Here is a 21243-nt window from a genome sequence, read left to right on the forward strand (position 1 = left end):
CTATGATGCCTACCGCCGCATCCTCGACATTTTCCACTATTGCATGCGCGGGTCCGGTGCCCCGTTTTTATGCAATTGAAGCATAGGGAAAGCTTCACTTCTTTGTGGCGCAGCAACGGTGAAAGATTTCCGAATATCTTGCACGAGTATATTCCATGGCCCGCTGAGTGGCAAAAGACGCATACAGACGGGTCGGCGGAAGAGTTGGAAGCTACAAATTTTTTTTTAACATGCGTATAGAGTTCGTTTTTTCCCACTTGATCGCTACTAGCGTGTGTCGCTGTAGCGTATTCCAGCCGCTCCATTTTCTGGCAGCGTTGCTGCAAGAATTCGTAGAATTCTTCAGCTGTAGGTATAGCATCTGACGATGTGTGCTCCTCCCACTTGGTTTGCGTCTTCGAATCCAACTTCTGCAGCAGCATGTTGATAACCATGAGTCCTGAGATCTCCTCAGCAGTTCGCAATGTCTGTGTAAATTGACTGCATCCGAAAACTCCCGAAGCCTTTTAGCAGAAGGCGAGTCTACCCTCTCTAGCCCAAGAATCTTCTTTATGTGTGCCAGGAAAACAAGTCTTTTGTTATTAAAGCGTTTATTAAGTATATCCAGAGCCGCACGATATTTGGCACTGGAGAGCTCCAACGATCGAACCGAATCCAAAGCCGCATCAGCAAGGCAAGAGCGAAGGTGCTGGAATTTCTCGATGTCACTGAGATCCGCATCCGCTTCAATCACCGATTTAAACATTGCCATAAAATCCGAAAACTCGACGTATCCACCAGAAAACTTTGGCACAATCTCGTTTTGGTCGAGAGCATCCAATTCATTATGGGCCTTATTGAATTCCTCTTGAATTTCTGCCAACATATCAATGCGCACCTCGACTTCCGCGGCGGTCAACTTGTCGATTTTATTCCCTGCGAAGAGTTCACCAAGCCTGTGCAATCGATCATATAATGACTGACTTTTACGCTTATAAGGACTTAGTCTGGAATCATCCATCACAATATTTCCGTCCGCGCCTGTATTCGGATAGTTGTCCATGTTAAACGTTGTGCAATTTGACACAGCAACGGAAAATAAAATAACGCTTAAGCGACGATGTATACGATGTTTTCCTAAATAAACTTTAATTAACTTCCTAACCAGCCAACAATCTGGAAACCTATTCTATTCCGCGAGTGCATGCCTTTTGATTTGTGTTAAAACATTATTTAACTTTTTATTTTTCGGCGTCGGCTTGTCGTGTTTGTGTTGTTGCAGTGAGTGAGTACGCATTACATTGCATTGCAGTCCGCTCTCGTCTGGTAGCTTTTGTTGTGTTATCACTCTCTCCCTATCACCTAAACTTAAATAACTGTTTTTTCTCTCTCGCTCTCGTAACTTTCTGTTCAGTAGCTCTCTCTCTCTCATTAGCTGCTGCTGCAACTGTTCTCCTCTCCTCCTATTAGCGTTTGTCTGGCACACTGGTTTGATAGCCATTTGTTTTGAAATTTTATTTGATTTTAATTTTTTTTTCAAATTTCTTATTATGGAGTTTTCTGTTGTATGTGCCAAAAAATCATGCAATAAGCAGATCACCCACGATCAGCCGATTATCCCCTGCTGGCTCTGCGACAATGTAGTTCACGCAAAATGCGCTGGATTTTCTGGCCTTGTGAGTGATGCCATTTTAAAGCGTAATGGCTTGCACTACAGTTGCGAGGCATGCCGTGCGGTGGAGAAAGACATGGTGGCTTTCATGAGGCAGACGCGGAAGGGCTTTAAGGAGCTGACCTTTGGCTTTAAAAAGCAGTACGATCGGCTCCTAGCTATGGAGTCCAATTTGGCAGTCTGCAACTGATGAATGAGTCTCCGAGGCGTAAAAAGGTCACTTCGCGGGATCTGCAAGTGCCAACCGTCACTCAGCCGTTCGCGGCCGAGAAACTGACTCCGACCACTCCAAGGGTGCAGCAGTTTATCTCGTTTGCCACTCCAAGGGCAACGACAGCTGCTAGCGATGCAGATTCGGTCGCCGAATTCATCGCCTCGGAGAATGTGCAGCCAAGTACGTCTGCAGCGTCAGTGTCCGTGGTGTCCGCAAGTTCCTAGTAGTTCCGTCTATCCCGATCCCACCAGTAAATAGACGGCCTGTGGTGACTAAACCACTGGTGGGAGTCCCACCAAAACGACAAGTTTTTGTTTCACGGCTGGCCCATCTAATGATGTAATTGCTTTTATTCAAAGCAAAATAAAAGCCGTGGGCTTAAAGGGCGAGATATTCAACTTCTCTTATGCCAGGGAGATAGCCTCGTTTAAGATAAGCATCTCCCCAACTCAATTTGACACCATTTGCTTCGCCAAATTTTGGCCGGAGCATTTGGTTGTGAAGGAGTTTAAGGCTAAGAAGAAGAATAGGCCCCCCATATCACACCCATATCACCCCCTCACAAATCTTTCCAGTGTGCCACCCTCAACCTCAACTTCCTCTTCCTCAACTTCCCGTCTTGCTTCCACCTTTCCAAAAAACGAACTTCTCTTTTAGTAACCTATCAGAATGTAAGGCTTGCGTAGTAAGCTCAGCATTCTTTTCCGGGATAGTGTTGCATTTGCTTCCCACGTTATTGTGTTTACTGAAGCCTGGTTAAAGCCGGACATTCTTAGTTCCGAGGTTTTGGCAGGTCGGTACACAACCTTTAGAAAGGACCGTTCGTCTCGACGTGCAGGGGGGGTTCTAATTGCAGTGGACTCTTACTTCACGTCGAAACACTTCACAGTCCAAGTTCACAGTAAAGAACCGCGGCTGCAGCTGCGCAGAGAATGAGAGATTCGACGCTTAAAGTACCGGAGTATGTATATAAATATTCCAGCCGCACTCTCACTGAAATTTGCACTTTAAATTGCTTTTTAACGTGCACCAAATGTATTTGTTAGGAGTTAAACCACCCAACAACAAAATATTGTACAATTAGTAAGTGTTTTAAACGGAACGCGATTAAGCAATGTTTTTATATCACGTCGGGGGTCACCAATGTTTGAGATGCCAAGCTATTTTGGCACTTATTTGTTTCAAAATAAAAAGAGAACTTGGTTTAACTTTATAATAGGTATTTAATGTTGGTGGCTTAGCGGAAGCCGATTGTTTGCTATGGCCAGATAATTTTATGAGAGGTCAATATGCAACCAATGCGTAAAGGGGTTAGCATAGAACTAAATAAACGACGGCGGCAGATCAAAGTGATTGCCGAAGAGGCGGCGCCAGATCAAGATAATTGCCGAAGTGGCGGCAGCAGAGAGCCCTTTTAGCAGGAGAGCGCAGCAGCTCTGCAGAAAGTCAACGTTTGAACAATGTAGGCGGCTCACTTTGCTCGTAAATTAAGAATGCTTAAATTTACGGTTATTCTTCGTCGACTGGCCCGAACAATATTATAGCCAATAAAATCGTTAAATTATCCATCAAATTGTGAAATTTAACAATTCATACCAAAACATTTTTATTTTATAGTCATTTTTAGTATTGTGCCAGTGGGAATCTGAGTTTCACTTCTTTCCTCCCGTTCCCCATAGATATGCCCGGTGCGAAACGGCGCTTAGATTCGTTTTGTTTATTAAAACGTCGTTTACATTATATATCGGTGCAAAGAAATATCTCCGTTTTGAAAATGGGGAAAAATGCGCTATGCAAAAATGTGTGCATCAATTTTCATCACTTAATTATTTTTACTATTATATGTGGAGCATACCCCATATTGTGTTGACAATAGAAAAGTGTTCCTATCCCATATTTCTAAATATTTAAAAAAAATTTTTGTTTTGTGATGACTCTTCATCCCTGGCATGATTAATGATTCAAACTCTTAATTCTGAAATATTAAATATTGTTTATACCGGCTTACATTAGAAGGCAATAGGCTGTCAAGCCCATCACTATACAAAAATGTCTGTCAGTGAAAGTATTCCGGTTATCACTTTCCGAAATTATTTGAATATACTTAACGATCCCTCTGCAAAAGAGGAAATCAAGTTAAAAGCCACACAAGAACTAAGCGAACACTTTGAAATGATAATTCAAAGCTCATCCTATCCATCATTCCTGGAAACCTCACTAAAAATATTTATGCGGATATTGCAAGAGGGCGACCCTCAGTTCATTCAAGAAAACACCATGCAACACGTGAGTTTTTTAAAAATACATACACAGTATAATTAATTATTATAGTATAATAAAATATATGTATATTTTTATAGCGTTTATAAAAATGATTGTTGGTGGTTCTTATTGATGGTTATGACAAAATATATATTATAAACTTATAATCAAATACCATACAATATCAAGATATCGCATCAGGAACAAATTCCATTTCAATTTTCGTTCGATGCTTCTACGTACGGGCTCGCGGGGTACTGGTACACCTAGTCTCTTTTAGGCTATCCTTCGTCTCTGATCGCAGCCACTCATTTGCCTGCCTACTTTAGTTGCCTACTCATTTGTTTGGCTGCTTAGCTTGTAACAAATATGTATACAGTTTTTGGCGACGCAAAATTAGAGACCCTTCTAGGGCACTAGATTGCAAAAAAAAAACGAGGGGGAACGTTGTGAGTTGCTGCGGACACCGCAACTCTACAGTTATACCCGATACTAAGTCAGTATGGCTCTCCTCCGGCAGACGCCGCTAATATTAAACGACACGACAAAGAGTGCGTGCGAGAGAGACAGAAAATCAGTCTGAGCGTGACGTCGGGCGCTGCGTAGCCACTGCAAATTGATTTGTTCCTATTGGCTATAAAAATGATCTGATCTGATCCAGATTCAGCAATCTGATAGATATGGTCACTATCTATGATTCTGCGTTTTTAGTTTTCTCGAATGTGCAATATTGTGGATGCAACAGATTTTCGTCCTTTGTGTGGGCGGAAGGGGGTGGGGTGAAATTTTGAGATACACGTTTTATAGTAAGATCTAACAGGAGTGCGGATACCAAATTTGGTTACCTAGCCTTAATGGTCTCTGAGATTTTTGAATATCCCCAGATTTTCGTCCTTTGCGGGGGCGGAAGGGGGTGTGGCGAAATTTTGAAACAAACTCGTCTCGGTCCGATATATTAGGAGTGTGGATACCAAATTTGGTTGCTCTAGCTTTTGTAGTCTCTGAGATCTAGGCGCTAATGTTTTATTCTAAGCAAAGCCGCCTATGCTACGTGTGTGTTAGAGAGAGACAGGGCGAGAAAAAATGAAATTGTTTTCTTGATGCTGGCTATAATAATAATACGATCCAATTCAGATTCCGCAGTCTTAAAGATATGGTCATTCTCTACAATTCTACGTTTTTGGTTTTCTCATATCTTTAAAATTGTGGATGCCACAGATTTTCGTCCTTTGTGGGGGCGGAAGTGGGCGGGGCGAAGTTTTGAAATATTTTTGTAGCAGTGACATATCACAGAAGTCTGGGTCCAAAACATCGTTGCTCTAGCTCTTATAGTCTTTGAGCACTAGGCGCTGAAGGGGACGGGCAGACGGACGGACGGACAGACGGACAGACAGACAGACAGACAGGGCCCAATCGACTCGGCTATTGATGCTGATCAAGAATATATATACTTTATGGGGTCGGAAACGATTCCTTCTGGACGTTACACACATCCACTTTTACCACAAATCTAATATACCCCAATACTCATTTTGAGTATCGGGTATAAAAAAACGTTCCTTGGGCATGATTAAGTACATTGATGACTCGAGTTTAATTTATTAAGGCTGTTTTGTTGTTGGTATTTTCAAAAATAAAAAAGCTGCTAGTTTTGTCAAATTGTAGCCTATTCACCAATACATTTTTGTATGCCTTTTTTCACCTTCGTGTGTAGACCATAAGGAATGATTCTTACGAAGAACTAATTTCAAAAAATCGAATACAGACAATTTAACGGTTTGACAACCGACTCGGTTTGGCATGCTTTTAAAAATAAAAGTTCTAATGCCAACTTTTTCAGGACCCATTTTAAAACGAGGGGGAACGTTGTGAGTTGCTTCTGCGACCGCAACTCTACATTTAGCGACAATGTGTGCCTGCTGGAGAGACAGAAAACGTGTCTGAACATGAAATTTTGAAATACACTTGTAACAGAGAGATCTAACAGGAGTTTGGATACCAAATTTGGTTGCTCTAGATTTAATAGTCTGCGATTTGTGAATGCCAAAGATTATCGTCCTTTGCGCGGGCGGAAATGGGGGCGATATCACAGGAGAGTGGATACCAAATTTGGGGGCTCTGAGCACTAGGCGCTCATAGGGACGAACAGACAGACAGGGCTCAATCGACTCGGCTATTGATGCTGGTCAAGAATATATATACTAAATGGGGTCGGAAACGCTTCCTTCTCGACGTTACACACATCCATTTTCACCACCAATCTAATATACCCCTATACTTGCGAACTTCCATGAAGGAAATACGTAAGCTTTTGTTTTTTTTATAACAAATGAATAATTCACTCGGTACAGTTATCTAGCATCAAGGTGCTGAATCATGCGCAAGCAATGTGATGCAAGAAGAGTCTCTACCTTGTGTTACTATACAATTTTGGGACCGAACGAGTATGCAGGCAGCGGAGCCCAAGTAGGTAGGCAGCGGGTCGCGGTCAGAGATGAAGGGCCTAAAAGAGATTTGAAACCCGGCACCCGTCTTCTGTCTAGGGGGCGTCATGAAAAACCCCGCCGTAGAACACTTTTGGGCCGTCATGATATAACTAAATGCAGTGCAGCACAAATAATGTATGTATACATATTAGAGCCCTGCACGAGTGCACACTAATTCGTGTTAACAGTTAGGAATCACACTGTGCCCAGTATCAAAACATGATTCATGTCTCCTTTTCACAGTATCTTTCATTTAATTTTCTTTCCTTCATTTGCTGAGCGTGTGCACAGTTCAACAATATCGACTGTTGCTTGTAGTTGTGCGGTGGAATGACCCCTGCAGTACGGGTCTTTGATGACTCAGCTGCTAACACGTCGAAGACGGCGTCACTAATCCCGATGACATTGTTGATGACCGTCCATACGCTGAGCTGTTGACATTAGCATGGAGAGGTCCTAGGGCATTGTTAATGTGTGTGTGTGTGTGTGTAGGAAGCTGGGTTGCATACGGTACATAAACCGTCTACAGTTTGGTCGTCGCAACTAGAACTTGAACCAGTGGGACTGCGGAGTGGGTATCCCACTGTGCACAAAGGATGGTCTGAAGATACGGCGACAGATGTTTGCGATGGAAGATGAGTGAGAGGCAGTTATGGTACTGTTTCTGATACTGACTTTATTGATAAAATTGATTCTTATTTATAGGTAACAAAAGGAACAAGAGTGCTGAGTCTGTAGAAATATATGTTTGGGTATTATGTATAATTTTATTGTCTGGTGGGCAATTGCGACTTTGTGATGGTCAGCAATTGCACCGCTGTCTTCGCCCTCTGCGGAGAGATTGCATTGTCAGCAAAACTTACTGCAGTGGCTAGTGTTTTTTCGTGAGGTATTATATTACATGTTAAATAGAAAACTGTGTCACGGTGTCACTGTGTTATGCCAACGGGTATTATAAAATATTACTTATGCATATTTCTGCAACTGAACATTCTCCCGGCCGTTGAACAGGTGTTCAACAAACGTTCAAATCGTCTCCGGTGGGCTCACGTCACCCAACCGAGTGTAGGTCGATTTTACTTCGCTGATTGTGGTGCTGAAGGTGCTGATGCTTACTTTAATATTGCGGGCAGTGCATCCAGGAGACAGGGAGAGTAAGCCAGTTCCTTCCAGTGTTATGGAACTCCGTTGCATACTGCTTGAAGTTTAGTTGTAGAATGCGTTGCGAAGATCCATTTATTTGGATGCTGAGTTTTTAAACATACCATGTCAGCCTTTGTGTGTGTTACCTGACATAGTGTTGCTGTTTTATTGTTAAACAGTTGAAGCGCCCAGCGATTGTCCACATTGAAGATCGTCTGATGGTCAAAGCAGATGAACTCCTCGTTGGTTACTTTAAGACAACGTCGGAATTCCTTCCTAGTGCCCATGAACTGGTTTCGGTGGATGTTGGTATGATGGTATGCCTTGCTGCAACTAACACAGCTGCGAACAATGCTTCTAGCCATTGTCTTGTCATTGATGATACAATATTGTTGTCTTGAAATCGCCCTTAATGCTTGAGCACCACAATGCATGTTCTCCTCTTGGAGTTCACGCAAGATCATTTTGACGATTCGGTCATTGTATGATAGCAAAACTGTGTGTTTTGCGTTGTATAGTAGAGCTTCTTCAAGTCTACCACCAACTCGTCTCCTAGGAAGGGAGATAACGGTATGATCGAGCTCTTTCTATCCACAGTCGTATAGCGTTGTAACTGTTTGAACTCTGCTGTAAACTCTACTTGTTGGATGGTTCGCAGGATTATAGTGCGGGCATGCAGGTATGGTATTTTGATGATCATGCGTTTATCCAGGATAGCACAACGGTGGAGTCACTCCAAAAGCATCCTGGAACTGTGTTAATGTTCATGTGCGGATCCTGTCGGACTCGCTTTGTGAGTTCGGAATCAAAAACTGCTGCACACAGCTCTAACCGTGGTAGTGATTTTTTGTCTTACTGACACTTGGTTATTTTTGTATGTAGCGCGTACGTATACTGCTGCGCCATATGCTCGTTCTGATGCATCTACAAACGTGTAGAGTTCTTGGGTAGCTGGAACTTTACCATCATAGATATGCCAAGGAATATGCATCTTGTTCAATGTTTGTAGGTCTTCCCGGTATTCCTTCCATTCGTTTTGGAGCTGTATGGCAATTTGTCATCCCAATCCAGTTTGAGCTCCCAAAGCTGTTGCATGAAGATTTTTGCTTTTGCTACGACCGGTGCAAAGAGTCAAATATTTGGGCCAGTTTGGAACATACCACCCGTTTGGTGATACGTGTAGCCTGGCTTTTTTGTGTTCGTCCACTCAATTTGTCCTTTTTCGGCATCCAAATGAGACCCAGAGTCTTCACGCTGTAGTGCTCTAGTGTCTCTACTAGCTTGACATCGCTTACAATATCCTCTTTGGGTATTCCTTGGAGAATTTGTTCATTGTTAGAGCCCCACTTGCGCAATTTGAATCCGTATGGTAGCAATATCTTATTTAGTTCTTGTCGAACTTGAATTGCTTCTGGAATAGTGTTTGCTCCAGTTAGACAGTCGTCAACGTAGAAATCGATTTTTAATGTTGATGATCCTACTGGTATTCTGTCTTTGTATTGTGTTGCCAAATGATCCAGACATTTCTTTGCTAGGAACGGAGCAGCGTTGTCCCATATGTGACTGTTTTTAGGCGATAGTACCTGATCTCTTCGGACGGATTGTTTCTCCAGACTATCATCTGATGGAATTGATCCTCCGGATTCATCAATACTTGTCGATACATCTTTTCAATGTCCGCTGTGACGTATTCACACTTATGAGTTCGAAATCGTAGCAGAATGGACATCGTTCAAAGATTTCCCGTTTGCTGACTTGCATGAGGCATCGAATACTACCCTAAGCTTTGTTGTGGTGCTCTCAGGATTGAGTACACAGTGATGTGAAATAATGTAGTGTTTTTTAGGAACCTTTGATGCTGGCACAATCTTCATATGTCCTAGACCTTCATACTCTTCCATGTAGTCCACATAACTCTTCCAAGTTTCTGTTGAGATGCGGCACTCCAACGCTAGGAATCTTTTTGTTGCAGTTTCCAAAGACTCAGGGCTGAAGGGTGTTCGCAAAATGGGAGTTTTACAATAAACCGGCCATCCGAAGCTGTCTGAAGGTTTTCTATAAAATGAGTTTCGCACTGTGCTTCTACTGGAGTGCGTGGTTTTTCTTCCGACTCTAGATACTCCTGAGTCCGGAATCTTTCCATGAGCTTATTGACTCCCGTTGCAGAAATGGGTGAGGAACTGTGGGCAGACTTGACTTTTCCTCCCACAATCCATCCCAGTTTTGTGTGTTGTAGTGTGTGTGCAACGGGCCTCCTGTCCTTAGCTGCTGTTAATCTGGTAGCAGCAATGAATAGTAATGCTCGGCTCCAATTAGCATGTCGATTTTGCCTGGCTTATGGAAGTTTGGATCTGCCAGTGAGAGCTTGCTTGGTACGTTTAAGCTCTCTGAATAGAGTGCCTGAGCTGGTTGATCAGCTATTATCTGTGGTAATACGAAAGCTTAAATTCTTTGCGTAAAACCATTGTGAAGGGACTTCATGAGCACATTTACTCGTGCCCTGCTGGTCTTTGATTGACCTCCAATTCCTTCGATCCGTAATGTTGTGTCTTTTAGTTTGAGTGACAACATTGATGCCATTCGTTCAGAGATTAAGTTTATCTGTGATCCTGAATCCTAGCAGTGCTCTGAAATTAGCAAACTGCCGTTGTTGGCTTCTACAGCCACCTTTGCTGTGGCCAGTAGATTGTAACTATTGTTACTTGCTGCACCAACCGTCGGTGCTCTTGATTTGGTAGCTGCGCCCGATGCTGTTTCCAGATTTAGGATCGTGTTGTGCTTCTTGTCGCACTTGAAGCAGTTTCGACCTGGGCATGCGTTTGTTTTGTGATTCGTTATAAAACAAGTAACGCACATTTTTTGTTTTTGTACGCAATTAAGTCGTTCCGATGGAGATTTGGAGTGAAATTATTCGCATCCATCTTTGCTCTAAGAACTAAAGCATCGTGTCCAGCGCATGAATGTCCTTTAAGCTTCCCAATGATTGTTCATGCAAGGCATTATTAGTAACATCCATATTTGTATCTCTGGGATTGTTGTATGCGTCAACTAGTATTTCCCAAGCGGCTTCATAATTTTCTTCCTCTAGATCGATATGTCGGATCAATCGTTCTGCCCGCCGGTAACGGTGGTTTTAAGATACCACATATTTTTCACTGTAGGCATGTTAGTTTCATGAACCATACATGAGAACAGTTCAAAGAACTGGGTCCATTTTAATAGATCCCCATCAAATGCTGATGCGTGGAAGATGCACGTTGTCCGTGTTTGGTGTGGCTGATTTGGCCAATGCTCTTTGTACCTTACTTTCCAGTGTTAGGTAGGCTTCCATGTCGTATCCTCCTTCCACTGGGTCCTGCTTGAGTCCATAGTGATTTTATCAAATCACTTGATGCGCGTCCTTCCGCCTCTGAAAATTGTTTCAGATTGCTTTTAACGGACTCTACTATGGCCTTTTGTCGGCAACATAGTGAAAACAATTTGCTGTAATTCTTCGAAGACTGCTGGATCAGATCGCTATCTTTGGGACCTACTGGAGCTTTCTCATGCTTTCCTTTAGGGACGATTTGACGTTCCCCACGAACGCTAGACGTCTGCGATAGCTTGTCAATGCATTCGGTAAAAATCGTAATGTATTGCTTTCATGCTGTACGTAATCTTCACGGAACTTTACGTATTCATCCGTTTTGTATGTATCGCGAAGTTTGGAGTCGTTTTTGTTGAAACGATTCCACGCATTTTCGAGTGCCGATATTTTGGCTTGAAAATAAGATGCCGTTTGCTTTCGCTCTTGGGAATCTTTTTAAAATTCCAAATGCACCTTGACATGCAACAACGGAACTAAAACTGTTCCCCTTTATTTGGAATAGCAACGGCTTTCCGCTCATATTCTTCTACCGAAAACTTTTCCAGCAAGTTGGCGCTTCTAAATTGACTAGGTATATACATACCTAACTGAGTTGAATTTAATGGTTCAATATAAAAACATCTAATGTTTTTAATTATTCTACCTATAATAAAAATCTTTCCTAATTCCTCTTCAAATGACTCGATTTGAATAGGGTACAGTTCTGAATCTTTAAAACCTTGCCTACTAACAATACTGGTTCTCTACCCGGAGTAACGTACCTATCTTCGACTGTGTTTCTGAATTTTGGCTTACGGACAAAATGTTTAAGAATTTGCAAAAAATTTTCGGAACCGTAAGACGATTCTGAAATTGGGTTTCCGACTGGTTTTACAGTCTTTCTTACGTGAAGTAAGCCGTGTACATTGCAGGACACACTGTTTTCACCGAAAATAATAGGAAAGTTCTCAACAAACAGTTTTAACATTTTTTGAGCATTTTCTATATTAGTTTCGCGCTGTTTTTAAGAGCAGAGTAGTCTATATGCACAGTGCAGAAAAAGAAACACATAGTACTGCTCTTCATGGATTGTATCTTTAAGAGCTACAATCCCAGTAGAAAGTAAGAATTTCCTAAACTCAGTGCTTTTTCAATTCGAAAGCTCTAACAATTTTCTGGGCTTCCGTGCGAACTCCCTGGTTTTATGACTTCGCATTGATGGTAATATTTCGAAAATCGTGACTTTGTTTTGTTTTGAAATTTTACTTTATTATATAATATTCTTTCCAAAAATGTTCGCATTACACCCCATTCTATAAGATGCAGGCAATGTAGGGGAACTATCATTAGGACCCCAAGCTTTTCAAAAGCGGACTGAACCGTTAAATACTCATTATTATGGTGCTTTTGGATACTTTCGGATTGAAAAAGCTTCATCTGTTAGTAATTCTGCACAACTAGTGCTGTAAGTTAATGTAGAATCCACTTTATGCGCTACCTGTATACATTTGGTACAGCCGTGGCTGGACATATGTCCAGGTGTTCCTGTAACAAATGCTTTTGCAGGAGCATCGCAAACAACAGCTCGAACTTCCGAATGAACAGTTTTATTTTGAATGGTGAGGCCATTTGCATTTAAATCGGACAACTCATTTGTGAACTTTGACAAAAACTCTTCAGAATTAAATGACTTATTTTCATCCGATAAAATTCCTTGAGGTTGTTCCTTTGGTGAGAGAAATCTCGGTTCCACCAGAGTGGCTTGGACCTCTTCTTCGTTCTCGAGGGTTTGCACGATTCGTGGTAGGCGCTCAGTAACTCGTTGGATAGGGTCTTTAGGGACTTCTCTATATCCTCCGCAGATTTCACTGAGCCCAAGTTCGTGAGCTTCGAAGTAACTGTCTTTTTAAACTTTAACCAGTTTGTATTCCGGGGGTTTCTATAGACTGTTATCTTTGAACAGTGTTCGAATTCGCACTTGAACTGAATGTACTTATGGTCTGAGAAGGATGATCTTTCGAGGACTCTCCAGTCAGATACCAAAGTACTCTTTCCCGTGACGAGAGTTAGGTCTAGCACGTTTGACGAGGTGGGACCCACGAAGGTGTGTTCCTCCCCCACGTTTGCTACATCTAAGTTAGTGGATAAGATAAAGTCTAGGAGTGACTCACCTCTATCGTTGGTGTCAGGGCTTCCCCACACATTGTGATGGGCGTTGGCGTCTGCACCGATGAGGAGTTGGAGATTTTTGGAGCCGGCTTCTGTCACCAGACTCCTAAGTTCTTCCGGCGGGGCGGGCCTGTCGTGTGCCATGTAGCAGGAAGCTGCCATTAGGCGCTTTTCCTCGCTCTCCAGCATCACCACCGTCAGGTCATCCGTGCTGTAATGAGACATAAGATGAGCATGGATTCCCTTCCGTACGAGTACGGCGGTTCTGTTCCTGCTTACCGATGTTGAGTAGAGAAGGCTGTAATTTGAGGACTTTAGTCCGGCCACAGAGTTGCCTGACGCAATCCACGGCTCCTGGACTAAAGCTATGTCGGCGGGCCCTTGCTCCATGGCAATGAGGAGCTCCGCCGACGCTACCTTGCTTTTATGGAGATTGAGTTGCAGCACCCTTAGTGTCATGGGTGGCTAACTCAACCTCGCACGACGGGTTGACTATGATTGTCAGGTCACCGTCACCGTCTTCCTCCTCCTCCGAGTCGTCCAGCGAAGACCCTGGGCGGCCTCCACTATGGTCTCCAGACCTAGGTCCTTCTCGACCTCGCCTGCCTGGAGGGTGTGCGCATCGTTATCCTCGGGGTGGCGCTTTTTCAGCCGTAGGTATACGCTACCTACGCCCCACGCCATCTTCCCGAACTTGGGATACAGGATGTCCTCCGCCACCTTGCTGATCTGGAGGATCACGTGCTGGCCCCCCTAATTGGGTAGTGGGCTACCGGCATGCAGAACCTTCCAATCAGCCGTTGGCACGTCCGGATTTTGCCTCTGCAGCAGCTTCAGTGCTCGCTCCCCCTGGACAGCAATGGCGATGAGCACCTTCGCCTTTGGTATGGACGGGATCAGCTCCCTGTCTACCACCTCCAGCTTGGCCCCCTCCCACAGAGCTTCCAGTAGGGGCACCATTTGAGGATCTTGACCCCGTTCAGCCATCCTGCTCCATCGAACGTGGGCGCTGGGGTCCTCCTACATTCCTCCTTGGGCCCGCGTTGCCGCTTGCTCGCCGAAGTGTCTTTGGCAGAACTCTCGATCGAGCGTTGCCTCTGTGTGGCCAACACCTCCTTCACCTTGTTGGCGAATCCACCGTTTGTTGCCTTCATCTGGGGCAGCTGCGCGTAGTGTTCGCGACCCTCCTGTACCCGTTGCTCAGCCAAGGCTAGCTTAGACTTCTCCTCTTGGGAGATATCCGCCTTGCCCTGGAGCCGGCTCAGTAACTTGAGGGCCGTCTATACTGAGCTTTTGCCTTCATCCCCTCCCTGGAACGCTTCGGCCCTTCCCTACGCAGGGAGCTGGTACCTGGTTCCGGCGAGCGGAACCTCGTGGAGGGTTCAGCTAGAGGATTTTTGCCAGTCGGATAAGCTACCGGACCGATGTAGCATATTTCGCTCAGCTTATAGAGCGAGCGCACGATGCGGTCAATCTATTCGTCGACAGCCAAGCGGCAATCAGATCCATGCAGGTGGCATGGCGAGCAGGGAGGCACTAGATACCATAAGCACGACAAAGTCAGTGCGGATCTATTGGGTTCCCAGTCACCAAGGCATCGAAGGAAACGAGGAGGCGGACGTACTAGCTAAGGAAGGCGTCGGGCTGGAACCGAGAACGTTCCTGTCTCCCTTAGAACGCTGCAAAGCGATCTAGAAGCAGGCCAGATCACAAACCGAAAGCAGGTGGAGGAGTACCACCACCTGCAGAACCTCGAAAATAATGTGCAAGGATCGCAATGAGAAACTTAGCCACTACCTACTGCACCTACCACGAAAGGACCTACCAAAATATATAGGGATGTGATGTGATGCTCTGGTCTGCCGCGCGACACTTTTTTTGTGTGTAATCAAACATTTTGACTTGGTTGGATTTAGGCATAGGTGATTGTGGGTTGCCCATGCACTGATTTTCTCAAGTCCTATATTGCTCTCATCTATTCTATTTAACGATCGACTAACATATAATTGGACGTCATCGGCGGACATGTTCACATTAGAGTCAGACAATACTATTGGCAGGTCATTTACATGAATGCAGAACAATAACGGACCAAGTATTGATCCCTTTGGGACACCACACTTAACTGTATTTCGATTTTAAGCTCTGTAGTTGTGGGTGCACTGATGGTGAGCCCCCTTTCGCGGAAATGAAGACGAGCTTTGGCTTATCGCTTTGGCTGATCTTATCGATCGCAAACAGCTGTCTCGTATCACCTCTTTTTAGCTGCTGTTGTTTTCTTTGTTTTCGCTCGGTATCAAATGAAATTTCGCTTGCCTTTTTTTCCTGGCCTTCGCCAAAATTGAGTGACTTTGGAGTTTGATGATGATCAGGTTTCAAATGGATAATGGGCCTGTTGACAGTTCTCAGATATTGGAAAGCTCCATATGCCTGGAGCAGCAGCTTATGTAGGTTCCACGGAAAAACGCACGTTTGTTCTTCTCGAGTACTTTCTTATCCTCGATAGAGAGTGCTGTTGAGATTTAGCAAGACAAGGACAAGGTTCATCCCATTACGGTACGGAGGACGTGCCCTGCATTAGGCAGCCTGTGTGTTTCGACCTTTATAGTTTTGAGATCTTTTGAGCCGAGATTCTTTGGTTTATTTTTTCTTACCTCTCAGTGTTCTACATTTAATCGTTTTGAGGACTTCGGTATTGAATATTGTACAGTTCCACAGAACTAGAATTAAGGGTTAATGACTGTTAAAAAAAAAAGACCTTATGGCAAATTACAAGAACATAGCTGATTAAAAAGTCCTAAGGGAGCCAATACGTCTTATTTTATAATTTTTTCAGTTTAGAAAACTTAAAACATAAAAGTCAATTTTACAGGAAATGTATTTATTTATCGAATAAAATTATTTTTCTTTTGAAAATAGCCATGAAAATGGTATAAAAACAGCAGTAAACTCAAATATTATAGCTGTGCAAACACCTAAGTCAAGGACTGTACATACCTATATGGAATGCTATAATTGGTCATCAGAAGAGTCCGCTGCCAAATTTTTATATTTATAATCAGGCAGGCTCCGGTTTTCATTTACTTTTGCGGATTACGTTTTCAGCTAATACGTTTCGTTTTAAGGATCTCCAGTTTTCACATATTTTTGCTGTTTGCACCAAAACGAAAATTGTTGTTGCCCTGGCCCATTTGTTCGGAGCCAAATTTGAGGTTGGGTTAAAGTAAAATGATTTATAAAGAAAGCAAAAGTTAAATTACCCTGATATATGTAGGTGTCAAGTTTATGTTAATGCATCAATAAGTCATCTAATTTTTCCTTTTGCAATTAAGGTTCGTTTCGTTGTATAAAATGCCGTGTACTTTTCATTTCGTCAACGAAAATGTTTTCGTTTTGAAAATGAATAAATCTTGCGGAATGTGAAAACGGGAGCCCCAATTTATGTGTATTCAAAAGTAAATCGGAAAACGTTTGTGAATGTGAAAACGGAACCTGGCTGAATATTTTCAATGGCTATGTTTTACACACATCGGCATAAGTATTTTGAAAAATTATGCACAACATATTCGGTTGTAACTTCTTATTTTTTCAAAGTAGAAACTTTATTCATTTATCGTAGATAGGTATTATATTAAGCTATTAACAATATGTAAACAAAGTATGATAAGTGGGTTTATTGTTAAATGAAAATTAATTATTCCTAAACAGACGGTGGCATAAGTATTTTGACATTTTATAAAATGTAAAAAAAAACAAATACGAATGGAACGAACTAACTTTTTATGATGAATCAGCAAAATATATATCCTCCCTTTGCCTCTATCACCTTTTGCAGACGTCTCGGAACTGACTCCACTAAGCTGTGGATATAAGCCAGCAGAATTTCTCTCCAGAGTGATTTCACCTCTCAGATTTTATTCTCACGGTTCCTTGTCAAATTTGGAGTCCGGTTTCTTTTTATATAAGACCAGAGATTCTCGATAATGTTTAAGTCTGGGCTCTGGGCTCTGGGCCGGCTAGTCCAAAGTATTAACCCCAATGTCCTTCAAGAATTGGGTAACGACTTTAGCTTTATGACACGGGGCGTTGTCCTGTTGGAAGGTAAAGGTCTCCCCAATAAAATGATCTCCAGAGGAGAAAGCGTGATAGTTTAGCACTTCCAAATATTTGTCTTTATTCATGCTACCATCAACAGGAACTAAATTTCGCGAGCCATTGTAGGCGACGCATCCATAAAACATTATGGGCACATTACACATATAGGTGCCACTTTTTTGCGACGTTCTTTTAGGTTTCTTACGAAAACTTTTTTTTTTTTGAGCCGTGAAACTGAAAAGCACTTGCATCGCTCCATAAAAATTTTTTCCAAAATTTAAATTATTTGCCGATCAATTTTTTGGCAAGTTCAAGGCGCTTTGACTTATTGCGCTGTGTTATTTGCAGTATAGCTCTAGTAATATATGTTCCAAAATCAGTTTCCTTAAGACGTCTACGTATTGTCCGTTCGCTGACATCAAAATTTCCTGTTCCCTTCAAGTCATTGGCAACCGATCGAGGAGTTTTTAAGACATCCTGCTTAAATTGCCGCAAACTAAAAGTGTCTACCTTGGCAGTTGTCTTTCGTGGTCTGCCACAACGTGTAGCGTTTTTTGCAGTGTTGGTTTTTTTAAATTTGTTTTTTTTATAGCAGTTTGTCTGACGTGAAATATACTATAATCTACTGATATTTTGCACTGAAATACCAGAGTTGAACTTCACTATTATTTCATTTTTAAGAGATTCACTGAATTCCTTTCGGTTACTCATATTTCACAAATTATTGAACGAAAACAATTTTTATCAGCATTTACAATCTCTAAACTGAGATAATCCGTAATAATGGTTTCGCTTTCTATCAACAGCAGATCAATGCAAATTAATGGAAGTTCTGACAAAATACTTTTGTCCAGCCAAGATCAGATTACGAATGAGAATAAGAAGCATATTAACAAAACGCAAAATGCAACTACGAAGATAATTTGCAATATACTTTATGCATTCATGTAGTTAGCGGTAAATCAGATAAGAGAGCTGTAACACGTAGCAATTCGTCAAAATTCAACGCTAAACGTTGCGTAGAGCTTTGTCAAAATACTTATGCCGACGTGTGTATATGCAACTAAGTGACAGGGATAAGTGAATACAAGCAAGATTTAGATGAACCATCTATAGAACCATTAATATTGTATCTCTCTAGAAATTCGGTTGGTGTTTCATTGTAAGACAAGCGTGAGAGTCCCTCTATGTCTGCGCGAACTCTTAAAAAGACTATGTAGCCTGCCCTTCAGCTCGTGGCGATGAACTTACTGCATGTAGCCCCTTCCATATCGACGCTCTAGGGCACGCTTATCTGCGTACGGAATCAATTGTAGCATCTCAGCAGTATGACCCTTCAAGGAAATCAACAAAGCTCGACGCTGACATTTCGAATTGTGTCATAACAACGCAAAATATTGTTGTGCCGTCAAAACCGGGTGTAACAAATTTCGGTTTGGCTGTTGTTATGTTGTTGACAGGAATACCCAATTAAAATTTGTTCCACTTGCCGAATTCCCTCATCTAGACGTGTGATCTTTATCATTCGTCATCAGCTGCTGTTGGGCACTTGACTATTGGCTATTGTCCGCCGCCGGCTGCTTTTCCTTCACTGTCAACCTCTCGGGCCTTACTCATCCAAGAACTCATAATTCTCGACATTTAAGCCTGCTCTATCCAATGCAGCTTTAAACCGCAGCTGCAGTTTGGCTTTAAAACCGCTCGTCGATAAGCCGCGCTCAGCCAACTCAGCTCAACTTTGAACTCTTCGTATTTAACCATTCTAAAAATTCGCACATCTGAGACTATCCGAACAAAGTTTGAGTTTCGACTGAATATTTCCAGTAAATGGCATGACAACTTAATACTTAGCAACGGCATACTTAATCTTCCATTCGTTAAAATATGTATGTGAGCATGACGCTCCACAAATTTATTAATATGTGTTGTTGTATGTACCTTCATTGAGCTTAATATTTTTTTCGACAATCATCTCTAAACGACATCAAAATGTTCTCAATTAATACAAAAATATTTAAAAGCACATGAAAAATTTCAGAGCAGTTTTATACAAGAAATTGAGAAGGATAACTTATGGATTCTATACTGGTTTATGTTACAGTTTGCGACAGATTTATATCTAGTTTGGTTTGACCAGGAGATGTCTCATTTGGAGACTTCTGGACTAGTGTTGTGTTGCTCATGAGTGAGGTGACAAAAAAGAGTTATTCACTTAAGTGAGCGACTGAACATGTTCCTTCCAAACTGTTTTTTTTTTTGCTCACTTGTTCTTTTTTGTTCACTAGTTCATTTTTGCTCACTTGCTCTCTACTCACTTTTTGCGCAATTTTGCTCCTCAAAGGGCATTTTACGTTCTGGCAGTTGTTGCTCATATTTGCGTTTGTTTCACACTTGTATTACCGGCAAAGCTGTTTACTTACTTTTAAAAATTCAGTGTGTCGCTAATTCGAGTTTGGCATAATTTCGAGGAAGTTGGAAGCCAAGAAGTCCAGTGCAATTATTGCAGATCTGTTTTTTTTTTAAGTTTTAAATTTTTGATTAAAATTGAAATGTAACGTTTTTGTTTTTTTTGATTTTTTTTTTTTTTTTTTAAATCTGCTGTGCTTAGGGATCTGTGCATGAACAGTGAACAAGTGGACAACTGAGCAATCTAAGTGAGCAGGAGTGTCCCCCTAGATTCTTTTAAGTTTATGCTACATTGAATAAAGATTTGATGAAACTTTCAATTCACCGTTTTCTTTGGATTGTGCTGTAAATATTAGTGCCTGTATCAAATTCAAGTGTCAGAGATTATATCTATCTATTTTTTGAGAAATGAGCCTCGTAGTTTTTTGTTCAATGTTCATGTATATTACAACTGCCTTATTCATACGCTCATGATTGTATTGCACCGCTTAAGTAACTATTTTTACGCGCATAGCTGTGTTGTTATTGCTTGTGTCCAAAAAATAGCTGTAATATTCTCACACGTATAGCTAAAGCCCGCAGCTGCACACGCATACAACGATGTGTACCGTTTTACATTGAACCGTCGCATCGCCTGATCTTTCAATTCCCTTTTGGCTCGACTTCTTTTGTGGAGTGGAAGTTAGTCGAAATCTCTAGATGGAACCAACCGCACGCATAGTTTATACCGCCGCATCATAGGCACCCGCATCATATACATATTGAGTGATATCGTTGATCGCTGTTGGCCATGAAGGCCCTAGTGCATCGTCTAATTCAGCAACGTGGTGCCTGCAAATCCCAACTAACTCGCGTGGCTACGGAGGCTCAAGAGTTTGTACAGTCATGTACTTCTGTGCAAACATTAGAGCACAAGTTGGAGCGACTGGTTGCAACTTTCAACCGCTTTATGGAGCTCTCTGAAGGGCTGGTCCAATATAATGATGAAGATGAATACGTGGATCCGGATTTGGATATCCCCGAATATGAGAAACGGTTCTTTAGTGCGCATAGTATTTTCACTGAAGCCATACGTGACCGGAGCAGTCACGATAACGAGCACGACAACTCAAATCTACTGCTATCGAACACTGTGGAACGCTTATTTGAGGGACAAACACAACTTCTGGAGAGGATTCGGGACTCGTCGGGAACCACAGAGCTGCAGTTCGAGAAAATACGCATTCCGACGTTTTCGGGCAGATACGAGGATTGGTGTCAGTTTAGTGACTTGTTCTTAGGGTCAGTCGACAAGAGGAGTAGTCCGTCCAAGTGCCAAAAGTTGCATTATTTGAAATCCTATCTGGATGGTGAAGCGTTGTCTCTGATAAAACATATTCCCGTATCGGATGCCAATTACCAGGACGCATGGGAGAGGCTCGAAAATCGCTATAACAAAAAGTCACTGATTGCTCGTTCGTTCATTCAAACC

The 21243-nt window shown here is 42.3% G+C and overlaps 1 protein-coding gene across 3 annotated transcripts in view; it reads left to right on the plus strand.

Moving 5' to 3' along the window:
• Window positions 1–3804: 3804 nt before the first annotated feature.
• Window positions 3805–21243, plus strand: part of LOC117188125 (transcription-associated protein 1) — a 156151-nt gene continuing 138712 nt past the window's right edge. The window contains exon 1 of one of the 3 annotated variants that reach the window (XM_033391476.1): window positions 3805–4151. In XM_033391476.1, coding sequence (XP_033247367.1) covers window positions 3915–4151 — 237 coding nt within the window. In that variant the 5' untranslated portion in view covers window positions 3805–3914. The remainder of the gene's footprint in view (window positions 4152–21243) is intronic. The other 2 variants (XM_033391475.1, XM_033391474.1) reach the window with 2 other exon arrangements.

Source organism: Drosophila miranda, chromosome 3, assembly GCF_003369915.1.
Source record: "Drosophila miranda strain MSH22 chromosome 3, D.miranda_PacBio2.1, whole genome shotgun sequence".
Lineage (NCBI taxonomy): Eukaryota > Metazoa > Arthropoda > Insecta > Diptera > Drosophilidae > Drosophila > Drosophila miranda.